This window comes from Triticum aestivum, chromosome 1B (assembly GCF_018294505.1).
Source record: "Triticum aestivum cultivar Chinese Spring chromosome 1B, IWGSC CS RefSeq v2.1, whole genome shotgun sequence".
NCBI lineage: Eukaryota > Viridiplantae > Streptophyta > Magnoliopsida > Poales > Poaceae > Triticum > Triticum aestivum.
The window spans coordinates 56,062,373-56,079,695 of record NC_057795.1 but is presented as its reverse complement, the minus strand read 5'-3'; the positions used below and the strand labels follow the sequence as shown (position 1 = coordinate 56,079,695).

General features: G+C 47.9%; 1 protein-coding gene and 1 pseudogene across 1 annotated transcript; both read right to left on the bottom strand.

Moving 5' to 3' along the window:
- The window catches only part of LOC123077007 (alcohol dehydrogenase-like 3), a 36,647-nt pseudogene extending 29,516 nt beyond the window's left edge, over positions 1-7,131 (bottom strand).
- A 2,761-nt stretch (positions 7,132-9,892) lies between these two features.
- On the bottom strand, positions 9,893-13,867 carry LOC123106492 (alcohol dehydrogenase-like 4). The gene is made up of 9 exons (XM_044528645.1): positions 13,716-13,867; positions 13,443-13,579; positions 13,269-13,318; positions 12,083-12,423; positions 11,381-11,463; positions 11,152-11,227; positions 10,705-10,862; positions 10,427-10,588; positions 9,893-10,316 (listed from the first exon to the last, which is right to left on the bottom strand). Exons 1-9 carry the CDS (start codon positions 13,774-13,776, stop codon positions 10,200-10,202), a joined length of 1,185 nt encoding a protein of 394 aa, XP_044384580.1. The 5' UTR covers positions 13,777-13,867; the 3' UTR covers positions 9,893-10,199.
- Positions 13,868-17,323: the final 3,456 nt, after the last annotated feature.

The window sequence follows — 17,323 nt, the reverse complement described above, 5'->3', positions numbered from 1 at the left end:
AGTCCTCTCGTTCTTTTGGCTTTGCTTTCCATTTCTTTTTGAGCGTTAGTCGTTGGTCTAGAAGCAGCGTAGTTGCTGAAGCGGTACTACCGCCCTCCAGAGCGGTACTACCGCTCCCAGCGGTACTACCGCCCTCCAGAGCGGTACTACCGCTGTGAGGCGCGGGCTGGGGGTTATATCGGGGGCAGGGGGAGTTTCTTCTCCCCCATACCCATTCGCTCACCCTTCACCCTGTTTGTCTCTATCTTCAGCAACCAGCGCCGCGGGAGGGCTCCGGCGGATCTCCCTCTCCGGGGCGCTCCTCTCCGTTTCCTTCGGTGGAATCGATCCCCACCTTGTCCTCTTGCCATGGATGCCGGTATTGCCCCCGTTCCCTGTTTCCTTTTGTCTAGATTTCCAATCTAGCGTTCTTTGGGAAATAGCAGCTGCATCTCTAGATTTTTGTCCAGATCTAGGCTTGAGTAGGATGGAGAATGCTTTTATACTGTTTGGATTAGTGTTTGGTTGGAGTATTTTTGAATTTGGTAGGACGATAGTACCGGATCTGACCACGGTAGTTGGAAACTGCTGTTTCCCCGCCTCGAGCGGTACTACCGCTCTCCCAGAGTGGTACTACCGCTCTATCCAGAGCGGTAGTACTGCTTGGAGCGGTACTACCGCTCAAGGGTCACGGTACTACCGCCCTCTACCCAGTTCCATCATCCTCCAACCTCTCAGTGATCTCTTTGTTCGTGTTTGTGGCTTACGCTCGTTCTTTCTGGTTGTTTGCGTGTTTGTGTGTGTGGTTCCAGGTGATGAGGTTCCTGAGCATCAGGCTCGTCGTGTCAACCCCGGTCGTGCTTCGTCCAAGCGCTACCGCACCACTGAGCCCACTGAGCCTACCGGAGGATCTTCTAGTGCTCCACCTCCTCCCCAACTGCAGAAGAAGCCTGGGGTCAAGCCAAAGCCAAGCAAAACCGTGCCAGAAATGCCGCCCAAGGAGTTCTGGGCAAGGCGCCGCCGCAACCCGTATGAGGTCGACCGAGATCCCACTTTGGTCAACCGTCCGTTCTGGAACAGGTTCCAGTTTGCCATCTATTTTGATGTCCTCAAAGCCAAGAAGAATCTCTATGACAACATGCACTCCATCGACACCGAGCATATGGAGAATGATCCTGACTACTTTGGTGAAGCTCTTCAGATGTGCACTCAGCTGAACATTATCGGGATCATGCAATTCAACAAGGACTATGATGCTGATATTGTGGCCCAATTCTATGCCACGGTTCACCTTGGGACCGATGAGGACAGGACTCTGACTTGGATGACAAATGGCAAGTTGCTGTCAGTCAAGTGGAAAGCTTTCATGCAGTTGATTGGGGTGGAAGATCTTGGACTTGAGTCTACTGTCGGCTTTCGCCCCCACCGTCGAGCAAATGCCACTCACAAGCAAGCTCTGTGGCCCTACTGCACTCTGAGGATCAGCCATGAGACGAAGAAGGAGACCTATGAGCTGCCTGCCTATCTGGACATTCTTCACCGTATCTTCAAAGAAACTCTTTTCCCTCGCATCAGGAATCTGGACCAGGTTCACTCTTATCTCGTGGACATGCTTCTCTTCTGTCAGCGGGAGAAGGGGCAGAGCACTGAAGAGTCCTTGGATATCTCTCATGTTATGTGGTCTGAGCTGGTTTCTGCTATCTCCGAGCGCAAGTGCCCAATTTATGGTCCATTCATTATGCTGCTCATTGAGAAGGCCTGGGATCGTGTCTATCCCAAGGTGGTGCTGGAGATTGGAGACTTGGTTTCTCACGATGTCAAGCGTCTGAGGAAGAAGGATAACTGGGGCACTCAGGCCCCTAGGACTGGAGTTCCTTCATCTGCTGCTGCCATGGAGACTGAGGAGGAGTTTGGAGCTGAGGCTGAGGATGAAGATGATGACTACGTGCCTTCTGAGGCAGAGCCCTCTTGGGCCAAGAAGCTCAAGATCAAGGTGAAGAAGTTGTTCTGCATGGAGTCGTCAGTACATGACTCATGTGGCTGAGAAGAAGGCCCGAGGTCGCCACAAGGAGCTCATGCGTCAGATAGGTGCTATTGTGATTAGTGGTTCTGAGGATCAGCTTACCGAGGAGGAGGAGTGGATTCAGCAGCACTGCCCCTGGACTGATTCTGATGATGAGCACTTCCCGGCTGACGATGGCACCGCAGATGATCCCTCTGAGATCTGATGGGTGTCCATCGTTTACCTTCACCTGGAGCCGTAGCATCACTCCCTCTCCTTTTTGGTGTCTCGATGCCAAAGGGGGAGAGAGTTTAGGGATTTGCGTTTTGTGTCTTCCGTCGTTTGTGTTTGTGCTTTCGCTTGTTGTTTTATTTGGTTTGTGTCTGTGAGACCTAAGTTCTGGTTCTGTTCGTAAGACCTAAGCTCGAGTCATATGGTGTGAGACATATGCTACCTTATCTCTTCGTATCTTTATCTATGTCTATCTAGCTTATGAGTTCCATGCTTATCTTGTTATATATATGTTGCTCTCATATCATGCTTAGGTAGTTGGTCTCTAAAATGTAGGGGGAGCATTGTACCTGGCATCTATGCCGTGCAGTCCAAAGCACTTTTCTAGGTAGCACACATCCAGGGGGAGCCCTTCTAAATTTTAGGACGGTTGTACTTTTGCGCTTATCCTATATCTTTCATTTTGTGCAAATCCCGTATTGTCATCAATCCACCAAAAAGGGGGAGATTGTAAGGGCATTTTTATTCCCAATATGTTTTGGTGATTGATGACAATGCTTGTGCGGACTAATCGTGTGCGTTAGTTCTTTCAGAGATTCATCCATTGGCACGAGACGATTTCCTCCCCTCGGTGTTGTAATTCAAGATGGTGTAGCTCCTTCATTTCGTTGTTGGTAGACTAGTTTCGTAGGAGTCACCGTACTATCAAGAGGGGATCCGTTTTGGTAAGACTTGGGTGGAATCACACGTACACATCATTATCACACCCGTCGTCTTTCCTTCCGCATCTCTGGAGCTGTTGTTTTCCCCTTACTATGCTCTGCTTTGCCCTAGCGGTAGTACCGCGTCCACAGCGGTAGTACCGCCGAAACTCCACAGCGGTAGTACCGCTCTCAGAGCGGTAGTACCGCTTGGGTGTTTCGGCCGTAGTACCGCTGCGCATCTGGGCTACTTCCGCCTCGATTCTCGAACGAATTTTTCGTGTCGGGTTTTGCGGCACTAAGGGAGGTAGTAGGGGCGGTAGTACCGCCCTTCCCTAGCGGTAGTACCGCCCTGGTGACAGGGCCCTGGGCAGCGCGGTAGTACCGCTGGGTCTAAGCGGTAGTACCGCCTGGAGCGGTAGTACCGCTCTTCCCTGGCGGTAGTACCGCCCTATGGTCAGGGCCCCAGGCAGCGCGGCAATACCGCTGGGTTGAGCGGTAGTACCGCCCGGAGCGGTAGTACCGCCCTTCCCCAGCGGTAGTACCGCTCTGTGCGGGGCTGGTAAGTGGGATAACGGTTGGATTGATCTTCCCACTATATAAAGGGGTCTTCTTCCCCAAAGTTGACCTACCTCTTTCCCCCAAAGCTCCATTGTTGCTCCAAGCTCCATTTTCGCCCAATCTCTCTCCCTAGCCAATCAAACTTGTTGATTTGCTCGGGATTGGTTGAGAAGGCCCAGATCTACACTTCCACCAAGAGAAATTTGATCCCCCCCACTTATCCCTAGCGGATCTTGTTACTCTTGGGTGTTGAGCACCCTAGATGGTTGAGGTCACCTCGAAGCCATACTCCATTGTGGTGAAGCTTCGTGGTGTTGTTGGGAGCCTCCAAGTGTTGTGGAGATTGCCCCAATCTTGTTTGTAAAGGTCCGGTTGCCGCCTTCAAGGGCTCCAATAGTGGAATCACGGCATCTCGCATTGTGTGAGGGCGTGAGGAGATTACGGTGGCCCTAGTGGCTTCTTGGGGAGCATTGTGCCTCCACACCGCTCTAACAGAGACATACTTCCCTTTAAAAGGAAGGAACTTCGGTAACACATCCTCGTCTCCACCGGCTCCACTCTTGGTTATCTTGTCCCTTTACTTTTGCAAGCTTACTCGAGTTATATCCATTGCTTGCTTGTGTGCTTATTGTCTTTGCATCATATAGGTTGTCCACGTAGTTGCACATCTAGACAACCTATTTCATTGCAAGTTTTAATTTGTTAAAGAAAAATCTAAAAATTGTTAGTTGCCTATTCACCCCCCTCTAGTCAACCATATCGATCCTTTCAATCGCCATCGACCCTCTCCACCGAATTCTTGCAAAGGCCACTGAGCAAGGCAACCTACACCCGCTACGTGGAAATCCGATTCGGGTATCCCTGTATGCCGATGATGTAGCCATCTTCATTGCGCCTATCAAAGAGGACATCCAGTTTCTAACCTCTATGCTGAGCTGCTTTGGTGAGGTCACCGGACTTGTCACCAACTACAACAAAAGTTCGGTTGCGCCCATTCGGTGTGCCAACCTCGACCTTGATGGCGTCCTCCAGTCTTTCCCTGCTGTGTGGACCTCTTTCCCTATGCAGTACTTTGGTCTTCCTTTGTCCGTCATGAGGCTAAAACGCATCCATTTCCAATACCTCCAGGACAAGATTGCGGGCAAGCTCCCACCTTGGTCGGCCATGCATGTTGCTGCTCCTGGACGCATCATTTTGGTCAAAGCAGTTCTCACGGCCATAGCAATCTATCATCTAACACCCCTTGAGATCCCGGTTAAGGTGCGGAAGAAAATCGATAGCCTGAGACGTGCCTATCTTTGGGCAGGCTGCAACAAGGTGTCTGGAGGCAAATGTAAGGTTAACTAGAACCTTGTCTGCAAACCCAAGATTTTCGGCAGCCTGGGTGTGCTAAACCTCCAAAATTTCGCCGCCGCCCTTCGACTCCGCTGGCTTTGGTACGAGTAGGCTGACACCCCCCCCCCCCAAGCTTGGGCTAGAATGTAGGCACCCTGTAGCAACGCTGACAAAGATCTCTTTGCGACGTTCACAACTGTGACCATTGGTGATGGTAAAAAGGCAAAATTCCGGGAATCGTCATGGCTTAATGGCCTCAGACCAAAAGATGTCGCGCCCAAGGTCTTTGAGATATCTAAGAGGAAGGCATGTTTGGTCAGTAAAGCGCTTGATAACATCTTCTGGGTCAGTCAGATCGACGCTACTCAGGGCCTCTCTTTGGCCCATACCCAGGAGTTCGCCAATCTTTGGGGAATGCTTCAAGATGTTACTCTCAGCCTGGATAGGGAGGATACTATACATTGGAAATTCACCTCTACCAATGAATATTCAGCGGCCACTTCCTACATGGTGCAGTTTGTGGGATAAGTTCTCAGCTCGACCTCTACCACGATATGGAAGACTTGGGCTCCACCGAAATGCAATTTTTTTTCTTGGTTGATCATCCAAAATCGTGTGTGGACGGCCGATCGGTTGCAACGGCGGGGATGGCCGAACTGCGGCTTCTAGCCCCTTTGCAAGCAGGTTCAGGAGTCAGCTGCTCACATTCTCTTCCAGTGCAGATTTAATGCTCGAGTTTGAACGAGATCATCGCTTGGCTTGGCACTCATGACCAATCTACGACGGCTTGGCGTCATGAGATCTCCGTCCAGGATTGATGGCTCAAGACGATCAACTCTAGAGGCCACATCAAGAAGGCGATTGCCTCCGTTATGATGCTTGACTCGTGGGATATTTGAAGGAGCGAAATGCAAGTCTTCCGCAACACGGCCACCTCGACCACTGTCATTGTCGTGAAGATCAAAGAGGAGGCCCGCTTTTGGTCGTTGGCTGGAGCGAGCCACCTGAGTAATTTTATGTCGCGAGAGTAGTCTCCCATTTGTTTGTGCCGTTTTACTGCTTATGTCTAAACCTTCTTTCTAATCAATGAAATGGCAAGCCTTTTGCCTTGTTTCAACACAAAATATCTAGGAACGAAGGGAGTAGCTCATACCATAGCCACTTGCACGTCGGTTTGTCCTCATGCGTTCACTAATTTAGATGGATCGATCGATAGATTGATTAATTATTCATCAATCAAACTGAGAGGACCACCCAAGAATATATCTTGATATTGTGAGGTTAAGCATCAACTGGACAATATTAATAATTTAAAAAAAAATACCTGTCGAGATGCGGCAGCTGAGGAGGCATATCTTCTCCAGCGGAGCCGTGGGGTTAATCTTGACGGCACAGGTGGCGTCGAGCACGCTGTACTCTACGAAGGCATGCGTGTTGAGAAAGCGATATGCCGACACGGTGTCACCCGAGGTGGTAGTTTAACACAAAGAACTTCGTCCCGTTGTTGGAAACCATGGCGCTCTTGAAAGCGTCGACATGCTAGATCCAGCACATGTTTTTCACATGTTGGTCGTGCTGGAGTGGCGGTAGGCGCACTCCCCGTTGAAGATGGAAATGGCACGATCTCCCGGCGCCAGGTCCTCCCCGCCGTCACTGACGCTCTCCACCACTCTGCATCCGTTTCACAATGAAGGGCATATAGATTAAAAATAAAGTCAAACTGATCAAACCGTGGCCAAGTTTATAAAGAAAATTTGACATCCCATGATGTGCTTCATGATATGCTTGGTATTTTAAACGTAGTTATTTTTCTCTATAAACTTGGTCAAACTTACAAAGTTTGACTTTTGAAAAACATCTAGACACTAGATTATTAAAGCAACTCCAACGCAAAGACACAAACGGACACGGATTTTGTCCGTTTGTCGTCCGTTTGGGTCATGTGTCCACCTAGGCGGACATGGGGCGGACAGAAACGGACTGTGGATGCACCCAACACACAGCCCTTGAGCGGACAAATGCAGCAGCCGAGTGAACTGAGTTGACCACCGTGGACAGAGTTGACCGCAGCAGCCAAGGCCTTGGAGTCATCAGCGAAGCTCGCCGGCGGCGCCCCCACCCCGGAGAACCCCAGGTTGGAGAGGAACCCATCGAAATCAGCGAAGCTTGCCGGCCGCGGCTGCCTTTTCCCGGCGTCGAGGACAGCGCCCTCACCCTGGCGAATCCCAAGTTGGAGAGGAACCCGTCGAATCGGATCCAGGAATCGAATCGGAACCCCGGGTTGGAGAGGAACCCCATGCTCGATGCCCTGAAGGCGTCCATGGCGGCGGCGCGGCGAGAGGATGATAGGGACAACGGGGGCCGGCCGAGGCGCGATGACCGGTGAGGGGCGGCGGATCCGCGCGGGACCGGATGGATCTGGCCGGCCGGCGCCGGATCCGGGCAACGGCAGACGTAGTTGGTGCGGCGGCGCAGGAGCTCGGGACGAGCAGGCGGCGGCGCAGGAGCTGGGGACAAGCGGGCGACGGCGGTGGGAGGCTGAATCGCCAGTGCGGTCTCTGATGCGTTGGACCAAGTCGGACACGCGAGGTCACGAGTGACCTCGCGACGAGAGCGTCCGCGTTTGTCCGCGCCGACCGATTTGTGGCTCAAATTTGGGCCCAGTTTGGTTCCAGACAAACAACGAACGGACAGCGGGCGGACGCCTCGTCCGTTTGGGTCGTCCCGTTGATCCATCTTTTTTGTCCAGATGACCCAAACGAACAAAATGGGTCTCTCCTTTAGAGTTACGGTTACGGAGGGAGTACATAACAACGAGTGACTGCCACTGTCGGGTCAGCTCAACTTGAAAGGTATATAAATGCAACAGAATAAAGCAAGCTGTAATAACATCTTTTCCACCGTCAGGCCAGCTGAACTTTGAAAAAAAAATATAAACGCAATATAATAAAACAAGCTGTACAGAGTGACATTCTCCACGACATTGTACACGAGTGACTGCCACACCGTCAGAAACAAGCTTAGTAGATACTCCCTCTGTTTCATAATATAAGAATATTTTTGACACCACACTAGGGTTAAAAACATTATTATATTATGGACAGAGGGAGTATGTTATAACCATGCTTGAATTTGACCCTGTTTTATTTCCAGAAACATGAATGGAATAAATAAAGTTGTATTGAATCATCGGTGTAAGGTAATTTTTTTGCGGGGAAAAATAATACCTTACACCAATGATTTAATACAACTTTATTTATTTCATTCATGTTTTTGGAACTAAAACAGGGTCAAATTCAGACATGGTATTGTCTGCAGTGACATACTTCTCTACCCATTTCCGAATTTGAGAAAAAAAATTCATTTCCAGAAAAAAAAAGTTGTTTCCACAATGAAGACTCCAAATTGTGTTGCTCTTGAAAACTAAAGTAGTTGGGATCAGTTATTGCAATGGACTTGGACACATAGCCCGTCAAAATGGTTTGCCTTATTGAAGTCAAAATCTGCACATGGCATCAGCCGGCAAGAAAGACAAGCTACATACTTTGGGAGTACATGCCAAAGGATGGGCGTATGAGCTAGGTTGGGATGATGGAGCCATGCTTTGGGGTTTGCGTTGGAAGACCCAATGCTCCATTTGTCATCGAGGGCCACAGGGTGTCCATGTGACAACAATCATATAACTATATTTAGGTACATGTGCATAATGCTATCGCCCCTGATCTGGCTGACCGGCATGAATGGATATATCCTACCTTCCGCTAAAGATGGTTCTTGTCTGGCCAGTTGTATAAATAAAACAAGTATATATGCATAACTCTTTTTCTTCTATTGTCAGCCAAAGAGGGAAAACACTTCCGATTTCCATCAACCCAACTACCTTTTGCTTAAGCAAATAGAGTAATTATTAAGAAGTGATTATGTGTGGCTACGGAACTTCGTCATTGCAAAATTTGGGCTTCATCATATGGACACGTCTATGTGGCATCTTGAGAGTTTGGTCAAGGAATGATGGACAAATAGGAACGGCGCTGGAGTCCCCAACAGGAAGGCCATGGCCTCTGTAACCATGCTCGTGTCATGGACCATTTGGAACGAGCGAAATGCCCGTGTTTTCCGGAACAAGAGTGCTCCACCACCAATCTTGCTAAACAACATCATCTGCGAGGCAAACCTTTGGATCACTGCCGGAGCAAAAATATTAGGGAACATTATTTTGTGTGAGTAATCTTCCATGCCATGTAAAAGTGTTCCCTTGTAACAAACTCTATCCTCTTCTTATTTAATAGATGAGGCAAATCTTTTGCCTCCGTTTCCAAAAAAATTATGTGTGGCTACCAAAAGTCAATTAAAATCTCGACTTCTACTCCTTAGACAAGCACAAATTGTCTCACTTCAGAAGAAAGCTAATTACTCTATTTGCTTGTATCTTCATCTTTTTTAGTTGTCAGTATATAAGGCGGGAAATGGGTTCTTTAAATCAGTTCTCTTGAATGTTCATTTTATCTTTAGATTTTCAGTTTCTCCTGGTCTCATTTTATCAGTTTCATCTTGCAGAACACTCTAGTATAACTTACTAATTTTCCAATTAGTATCAAAGCAAGGTTTCTTTGTCGAGGCTTACTTGTAAGGTCTCCTCGAAATGATTTTACAACCTATGGAGAGTATGGACTCTAGAGAGGTAGCCACTACAAAACACAGGACCATTTGTTTTTTCTCTAATGCATGAACTTTTAAACCACATGGACATTTTTTTAAACACGGGACAACTATTTTCAGAAAATACGAATGCATTCACGTGTGTGTATACCCATTTTTAATTTCTCTAAAAACACGTGGCTAGTTTTTTGTCCGAAGCGAGGAGTTGCCGGTTTTTCAAAAGTTTTTTTCCTTGGGGGGCTAACATCCACACCACACATGGTGAAGCGGAAGCCGGTTTTCTCGGGAGCGAGGTGAATTGCCCTGGAGTACTATCTAGTTAGCCTCTGTTGCGTGTTATTTCGACAATTCACGGCTAAATGCGTAGAGTAGGAGCTCTCCTATTCCGATCACTACCCACAAGCCTACATAGCAGAATGGCTACTGACATTTACAAAGATGAATTCTCAAGATTAAACAAACCGACGCAAAGTCACACAATACAAACAAAAGCCAAAAAATGGAGAGCACAAAAGTGGGAGGTGGATCGACCGAGACTAAAGAGTTCTCGGTTGAGGGAGACCCAGGTGAACCCAACACATATTTATGAGTCGTCTTCACTTTGGGTCTTTTTTTTCACTTTGAGTGACATATAACCACCAGTTTAATTGTACAAGATGTACAGTAAATGGTAGCAACAACAACGGTATATATCTCGCCAACAGAACACTTGCAATTCCTTGTGCGCCTCATCACAAACGTAGCACACACCTGAGGGACTTGCCTTCCTCCAGCAGCCGGAAAGCCTCATTAATCTCCGAGAATGGCATCTCATGGGTTATGAAGCCATCGAAATTTATCTTAACCTCCTGTAAAAAAACATAATCATTGCCATTTAGTAAGAAACATATTCATTTTAAATTTTGGTTTATTGACATATAATTTTACTGCAAACAAATAATGATAGCAAAGTGATTACCCCCTTCATGCATTGGTCGACGAGGAGGGGAAGCTGGGACTTGCCCTTGAAATCGCCGAAGGTGCAACCGGTGATCCGACGGCCGTCGAAAAGCTCCATGGGATGCAATGGCATCATCCTAGGCGTCGGGTGGATCCCCAGCACCACGGTCAATCCCCAACCCTAGATTCACACAATTTCCGAGATTGGTGAGCCCAATTACTTGAAAACTTGCCAGCCCATGACATCAGAAAAGTTGATGATAAGAGTTGATAGCAAAGGAAGGGGAAAATGCGTACGTCGTGTGTGGAAACGAAGGCCTCTCGAAGCACATCAACGTTGCCACTGCACTCGAAACTGTAGTCGACGCCCCCATCTGTCAGCTCCTTGATCACCTCGTGGACAGGCTTGCCGCACGCCTTCGGGTTGATGAAGTCCGTGATGCCCATCTCTTTGCCTGCAACGTAGTACACGTAACACATCGATCAGAGATTAATCAGTAGTGCCCACGGCCACGGAGACGAAAGCGACGCCCATGGTTTGATCTCAGTCCAAGTATATATTTCCCGTTGCAGATTCACGTTGCTATTTTGCCGTTGTCCGTGACTCACTGGACACGCATAAAGTACGACAGACGACAGGCCTCTATATTGCCTTGTAGACAAGGCGTTTATTGGGAAGGGACATTTTTAGTTGCATGATGGAAAATGACGTTGAGCAAGAACACGTCGTGGCTGAACGCGCACCTTTGGCGAACTTTTCGGGGTTGATGTCCACGCCGATGATCCGAGATGCCCCTCTTATTCTTGCGCCTTCGCCAACCTAAAGTAAAAATGGATTATTGAATATTTTTCTGGCATTTTGTTTCGAAAAAAGTTCATCACCGGTTCATTGCTACTTTCATTATTCACACGTGCTTTGAGAATGGAGAAAATGATCGTGGGATGATCGTAGGTCGTTAATTAATTGACTTACCGCAAGACCAACAGCACCAAGTCCGAATATTGCTACGGTCGAGCCCTTGGACACGTTTGCAGTGTTCCATGCAGCTCCCACTCCTGAAATCGAAAATAAAATTGTTATACTAATTGCCAATATTAAATCCGTAGAAGAAGACAACAACAACAACAACAACAATATGCGAAGAAATTTTTGTACGCAGTTTCTGAGAATTTCATGTGTCTACAATCTCTTTTTCCACAAGTGATGATACTGAAACATTTTGTACTCAGATGTTTCTTTCATTCTAGAGAAGTCCTCAAAAGGTTACCGGGCATAGCAGGCACCTTCGAAACTGATGTGCATGACAGCGATAATAACAAAAAAAAAATCTGAAAAATCTTCTGCTATCCGCGGTGGGAATGACAGCGACCGAAGTCAACATTCTAACCATCTTGCCTGGTGCTTCAGTCTGCCAAATCGCCATGCTGTTTTCCAAATTAACAAACCATGGGGACACCCAGCCAGTTGATAAGCTCAGGCCATGTCCACTTGCACGCCGGTTTTGTTCTCATATAATCATCCATGTTAGTATATAATTCAGATCGATTGATTGATGGAGTAATTATTGATTAATCAAACTTAGAGGACCACCCCCCCAAAGATCATATGCTGATACTGGGAGAACAAGAGCATCAACTGGACGAAATTAATAACTTGAAAGAAAAAAAAAAATACCTGTGGAGATGCCACAGCTGAGGAGGCACATCTTCTCCAACGGGGCGGCGGGGTTGATCTTGACGGCGCAGGCGGCGTCCAGCACGGTGTACTCGGCGAAGGTGGAGGTGTTGAGGAAGTGATAGACCGGCACCGTGTCACCGGAGGTGTTCACCACGGAGAACCTCGTCCCGTTGTCGGAAACCATGGTGCTCTTGAAAGCGTCGACGCGGTAGGTCCCGCACAGGTTGGTCGCGCTGGAGTGGCAGTAGGCGCACGTCCCGCACTCCCCATTGAAGATGGGGACGACGTGGTCTCCCGGCGCAAGGTCTTCCACGCCTTCGCCGACGCTCTCCACCACTCTGTGTAGGGGTGACTGCCAACGTCAGATCAGCTGAACTTTGAAAAACATATAAGCTAGGCTGGGACTATGAGCTAGGCTGGGATGATGGAGCCCTGGTTTGGGGCTTGCGTTGGAAGGCCCAATGCCTCCATTTGTCATCGATCGCCGCAGGGTGTCCATGTGACAACAACCATATAATAACCATATTTAAAGATACATACAAAATGCTATCGCCTCTCATCTGTCTGACCTGCATGGATAGATATATCCCACCTTCCATCCATCCACAAAGATGTTTCTTGTTTGACCGGTTGTACGTAAGACATGCACCTATATATGCCTAGTTTTTTTTTTTCATTCTCAGGCAAAAAGGGAAAACACCTTTCCGATTTTTACTGCTATGTACAAACAATCTGTCAAAATAACTGGTGTACATCCAGTGACAGTGAGTTCTGACTTCTGAGTACTGTACCAGAACTGTGTCTTCTGCTTAAGCGAATAGAGTGATTAAGAAGCGATAGCGCGTGGCTAGAAAAGGTCGCTTGAACCTTGACTTCTCCGCCCCAGCCCGAGATAGGCACAAATTTTCTCGCTCCAGAAGAAAGCCAATTGCCACGTGTCCTAATTAAGCTATCTCGAATTAATACACAGAAATAAATAAATGAGAAAGCTAATCACAAAATCCTTTGATATCTCTCATTTCAACTGTACTACGGAGTACGAACTATGCATGTCGTCAACACATGCATATAGCCCATCGATCGATCGAGAATAACTTGTGTCAAGAAGTACTAGCACGTACGGGAAGAAGAAGAACACAAAATCAAAGCGGAAACTGGAAGGTGGGAAACAATTATTGCTTACCCGGCTGCCTCGTGGCCAAGGATGCGAGGGAACCTGCGTTGACGCTCGTTCTGCGTCGTCGTCACGGCACGCAGGAGATGTGGTCAGATGCCCACAGATCGATCATCAAATCAAAGGATCGATAAAGCAAAGAAGAAATCATGCAGCGTATCTAGCTCCACCATGGCTACGTACCTCTCCTCTCAAGAAGCTGAGGTCGGTGTGGCAGATGGAGGTGAAGAGGATTCTGACGCGCACCTCCATGCGCGCCGGCGGCGCCACCCCCACCTCCTCCATCACCAGCGGCTCGCCGGGACCCCACGCCACCGCCGCTGTTCAATTCCCACGACACCAACCCGTGGTTAGTCAGTCGTCCATGAGGATGAAGGTGCATAGGCAAGAAGTGGAAAATGGCCTGAACAAGGGCAGGAGGAGGAGGAGGAGGAATCATCAAGATCGGGGAAGAACCTTTGCATTTGATGGGCTTTCCTTTGGTGCTGCCGCCATTGGAGTACCCATTGGTTGCCATGGTGTGAGCTTCTCTGTTTTCTTTCTTTGTTTTCTATCAAAGGGAAGTGGAAGTTCTTCTTCCCAGTTAGCAAAGGCAGCGTATTTGATGCAGCTGGCAGTGTGCTTATATAGAACGAGTCGGTGTTGATGGCCTGTCTGCCATGTGCCATCCCTCCCATGCTCCAACCAGACAGGTGGGCCCCTCTGGAACATCTTCCCAAAATACCACCCGAGTTGAGTAGTATTCACGGGCGAGAACCATTCTCCTATGTTTTTTTAGGCTCTGCTGTTACCTCGCTTGACTCTCGGGCTCTGGGCAGAGGTTTTTTTTTTAAAACGGAGACAAAAGCTTTGCCTCATCTCATTAATAAAGCAGAAGAGAGTTGTCCGGTTAATAAACGGAAAACCGGACGAAAACCGTAACAAACCGCTGAGCGGCACACACATAATACCACATACACCTCATATAGAGGGTTTTGTCAACATCACCCACCGGTGTCATCGTCATCACTTCTCCCCAACAGGCGTCATCGCCCTCCCTAATCTCCGAGAAAGCGACTCCGACTTCTCCGAAGACAAATGTCGCCCAACCCACACTGTAGAGGCTGTGTGGAACACAAGAAACCCCGCGCCAAACTCAGCCACCCGCACAAGGACATCACAACTCCGACTCTGAAAGATAGCTTCGAAGGAGAACTATGCAAGGCTGGCGCCGCGGAAGACCACCGAACAGACCACCTGCTGCCTGTCATCGTCGCCACAGGGGCCCCGCCGCTGCAGCTCCGACTTCACGGCAACAAAACAACCCGAGGTAATCCCACAAACACGCCGGAGAAGAGCCGACTACCACAACCATTGCCGCGTCTCCGACATCGCACATGCCCATCATCCTTGCCACAGAAGCCTCGACGCAAACACCACCAACTTCCATCGGGGGTTTTCCATGACGCATAAGGTTTTCTCAAAAAGAAAAAAAACTAGCGCATAAGGGGTGCGATTAGAGAGCAACTAATTAGCGAGTACCCCTTCGGAAGCCCCACAAGGCCGCTTTTTTAAACGATTTTTTTTGGTTTTCCTTTTGTTTTGGACAAAAAAATGCACGAAAAACATGTTCTTTTTTCATTCCGCGAGAGGCACAAGTTTACTTCTCGTGTAGGCACGGATTTACTTACATAAGAGACACAATCGTGCCTCTCGCAAAAGGAAAAAATGCGGTTTTTTTTTCCTTCCGCGAAAGGCACAATTTTACTTCTTGTGAAGGCACGGATTTGCTTACACGAGAGGCACTGTCATGCCTCTCGAAAAAGTGAAAACAACGTGTTTTTTTACCTTCCGTGAGAAGCATGAATTCACTCGTGTAGTAACGGATTTACTTCCACGAGAGGCACAGTCATGCCTCTAGCAAAAGAAAAAGAAAACGTGTTTTCTTCTTTCTTTTTTCCTTCTGCAAGAAACATGAATTTACTTCTCGGGTAGGCATGGATTTGCTTCCGCGATAGGCACAGTCGTGCCTCTTGCAAAAGAGATAGACATGCATTTTTCCTTCCATGAGTGGCAGGGATTTACTTCTCATGGAGGCACGGATTTGCTTCCACGAGAGGCATAGTCATGCCTCTCGGAAAAGGGAAAATGAGTTATCTTTTTTTTCTTTTGCGAGAGGCACAGTGAAGATGGACTTATGTGACAGTGTCTTGGACTAGGGGGTACCAACCTAGTTGGCCCACAGTCCATGGGCTGAGCTTACGACACGTCGATCTCTTGGGAAGGAACTCCGGAAGCCTCGAACCTTGGCATGGCGAAGATGGACTTTGTCGAAGACTTGACGAGCTTCCCAAGGATGGTTTCGGTTATCGGCATGTTTACCCCCAAGGGGAACCGACCATATGTAACTAGAGCTGGACCAAAAGCTCGTAGCTCGCGAGCTTAATGAGCACTCGATAGTTCGGCTCGTTAAGCTCGGAGCTCGCTTCTTAATGAACAGAGCCAATCATTAATTTCAGCTTGTTAAGCTTAACGAGCTTAACGAATGAGCTAACGAGTTTCACGAGTAGCTCGTTATGCTCGTTAGTAACAACATAAGACATATTTTCATCTTACGTGACAAACTTTTTGAAGCACCTCAGCCCATCAATTCAATCTACTCGACATATGAGGCAACAAACTAGTGCATTTCTTTTTGTAGTCACCATATTTCATCTTGAAAACCACACCTACGCATTCTCCTGTATATCATAACACATTATAATCTGTTAACGGGCGCTCGCGAGCTTAACGAGCTTCAAACGAGCTGAGCCGAGCAGGGTTTTCTGCTCGTTAATCTTAACGAGCTTACCGAGCCGAGCCTTAACGAGCACGAGCTTAACGAGCCGAGCTTCTCGTTAGTCCACCCCTATATGTAACCTAGATACCCCAAGTGCCTATATAAGCCAAGGGGTTTAGTCCGTAGAGACATATTTCATCATTACTCACTTTACGGTTGAACACAACATACAATGTCGAGGTAGATCAAGCCTGTACTCGATACATCATCGTCAATACAATCAAACCAAGACGTAGGGTATTACCTCTTCGAGAGAGCCCGAACATGTGCAAACATTGTATCCTTTGTCTCCTGTTATCCATCGATCCGAGATCCACAGCTTGGGGCCCCCTACCTGAGATCTGCCGGTTTTAGTATCGACATTGGTGCTTTCATTGAGAGCTCTACTGTTCGATCGATTGATGGATCTCTTGCAGATCAACTACGACATCGGCTGTGGTGATATCTTTGTCCCCGGATAACTCTTCATTTTTGGTAGCATCATTGTGCATGCCGTTTCGATCGGTCACCTTAAGCGTGTCAAGAACTTCACCTTGGATCGAGTCATCATGTTTGGAGGCTTGGAGTATACCGCCGATTTTCGTGGCGAACTCTCGCTCTCTGACTGGATGCCGGATCGATTAGCAAACTCTTCGAGCGCCATGGCCCTAACAACTAAGCCAACAACTGATCCAATCCACGAAACAGATCTCTTGCTAGAACCAGACCAAGCACTAGTGCAGAACCGGGTTATAGCCCCAGTTCGTAAGGGCCTTTAGTGATGGTTCTGTAACCGGCACTAAAGGGTGGGGACTAAAGGCTCACCCTTTAGTACCGGTTCTGCACGAACCACCGCTAAAGGGCCACCATGTGGCACGAGCCAAGGCCGGGTGTGCGGAGACCTTTAGTACTAGTTGGTGTTACCAACCGGTACTAAAAAGTTTGGGGGGGGGGGGGCGTATTGGTTTTATTATTTATTTTTCCTTTAATTTTGTGTTTTCCATTTATTTCTTTTTCATTTGCTGGTATTTTACGATACTACATATTTTACACATTATGCATATATATAAATAGAATTTCTCGTAGAACCGATCATATATATATCATCGAATGTCTCATAACCACACCATTATTCACACATACACATGTATATATATACAATTTTTCCAACATGTTGCCTTCAGAGCCAGTGGCATTTTCTTGGTGCCTTCGGAGCACGATGACAATTGGGAGTGGTTCATTGGGGCGGTAGCTCGTAGTAGAATCC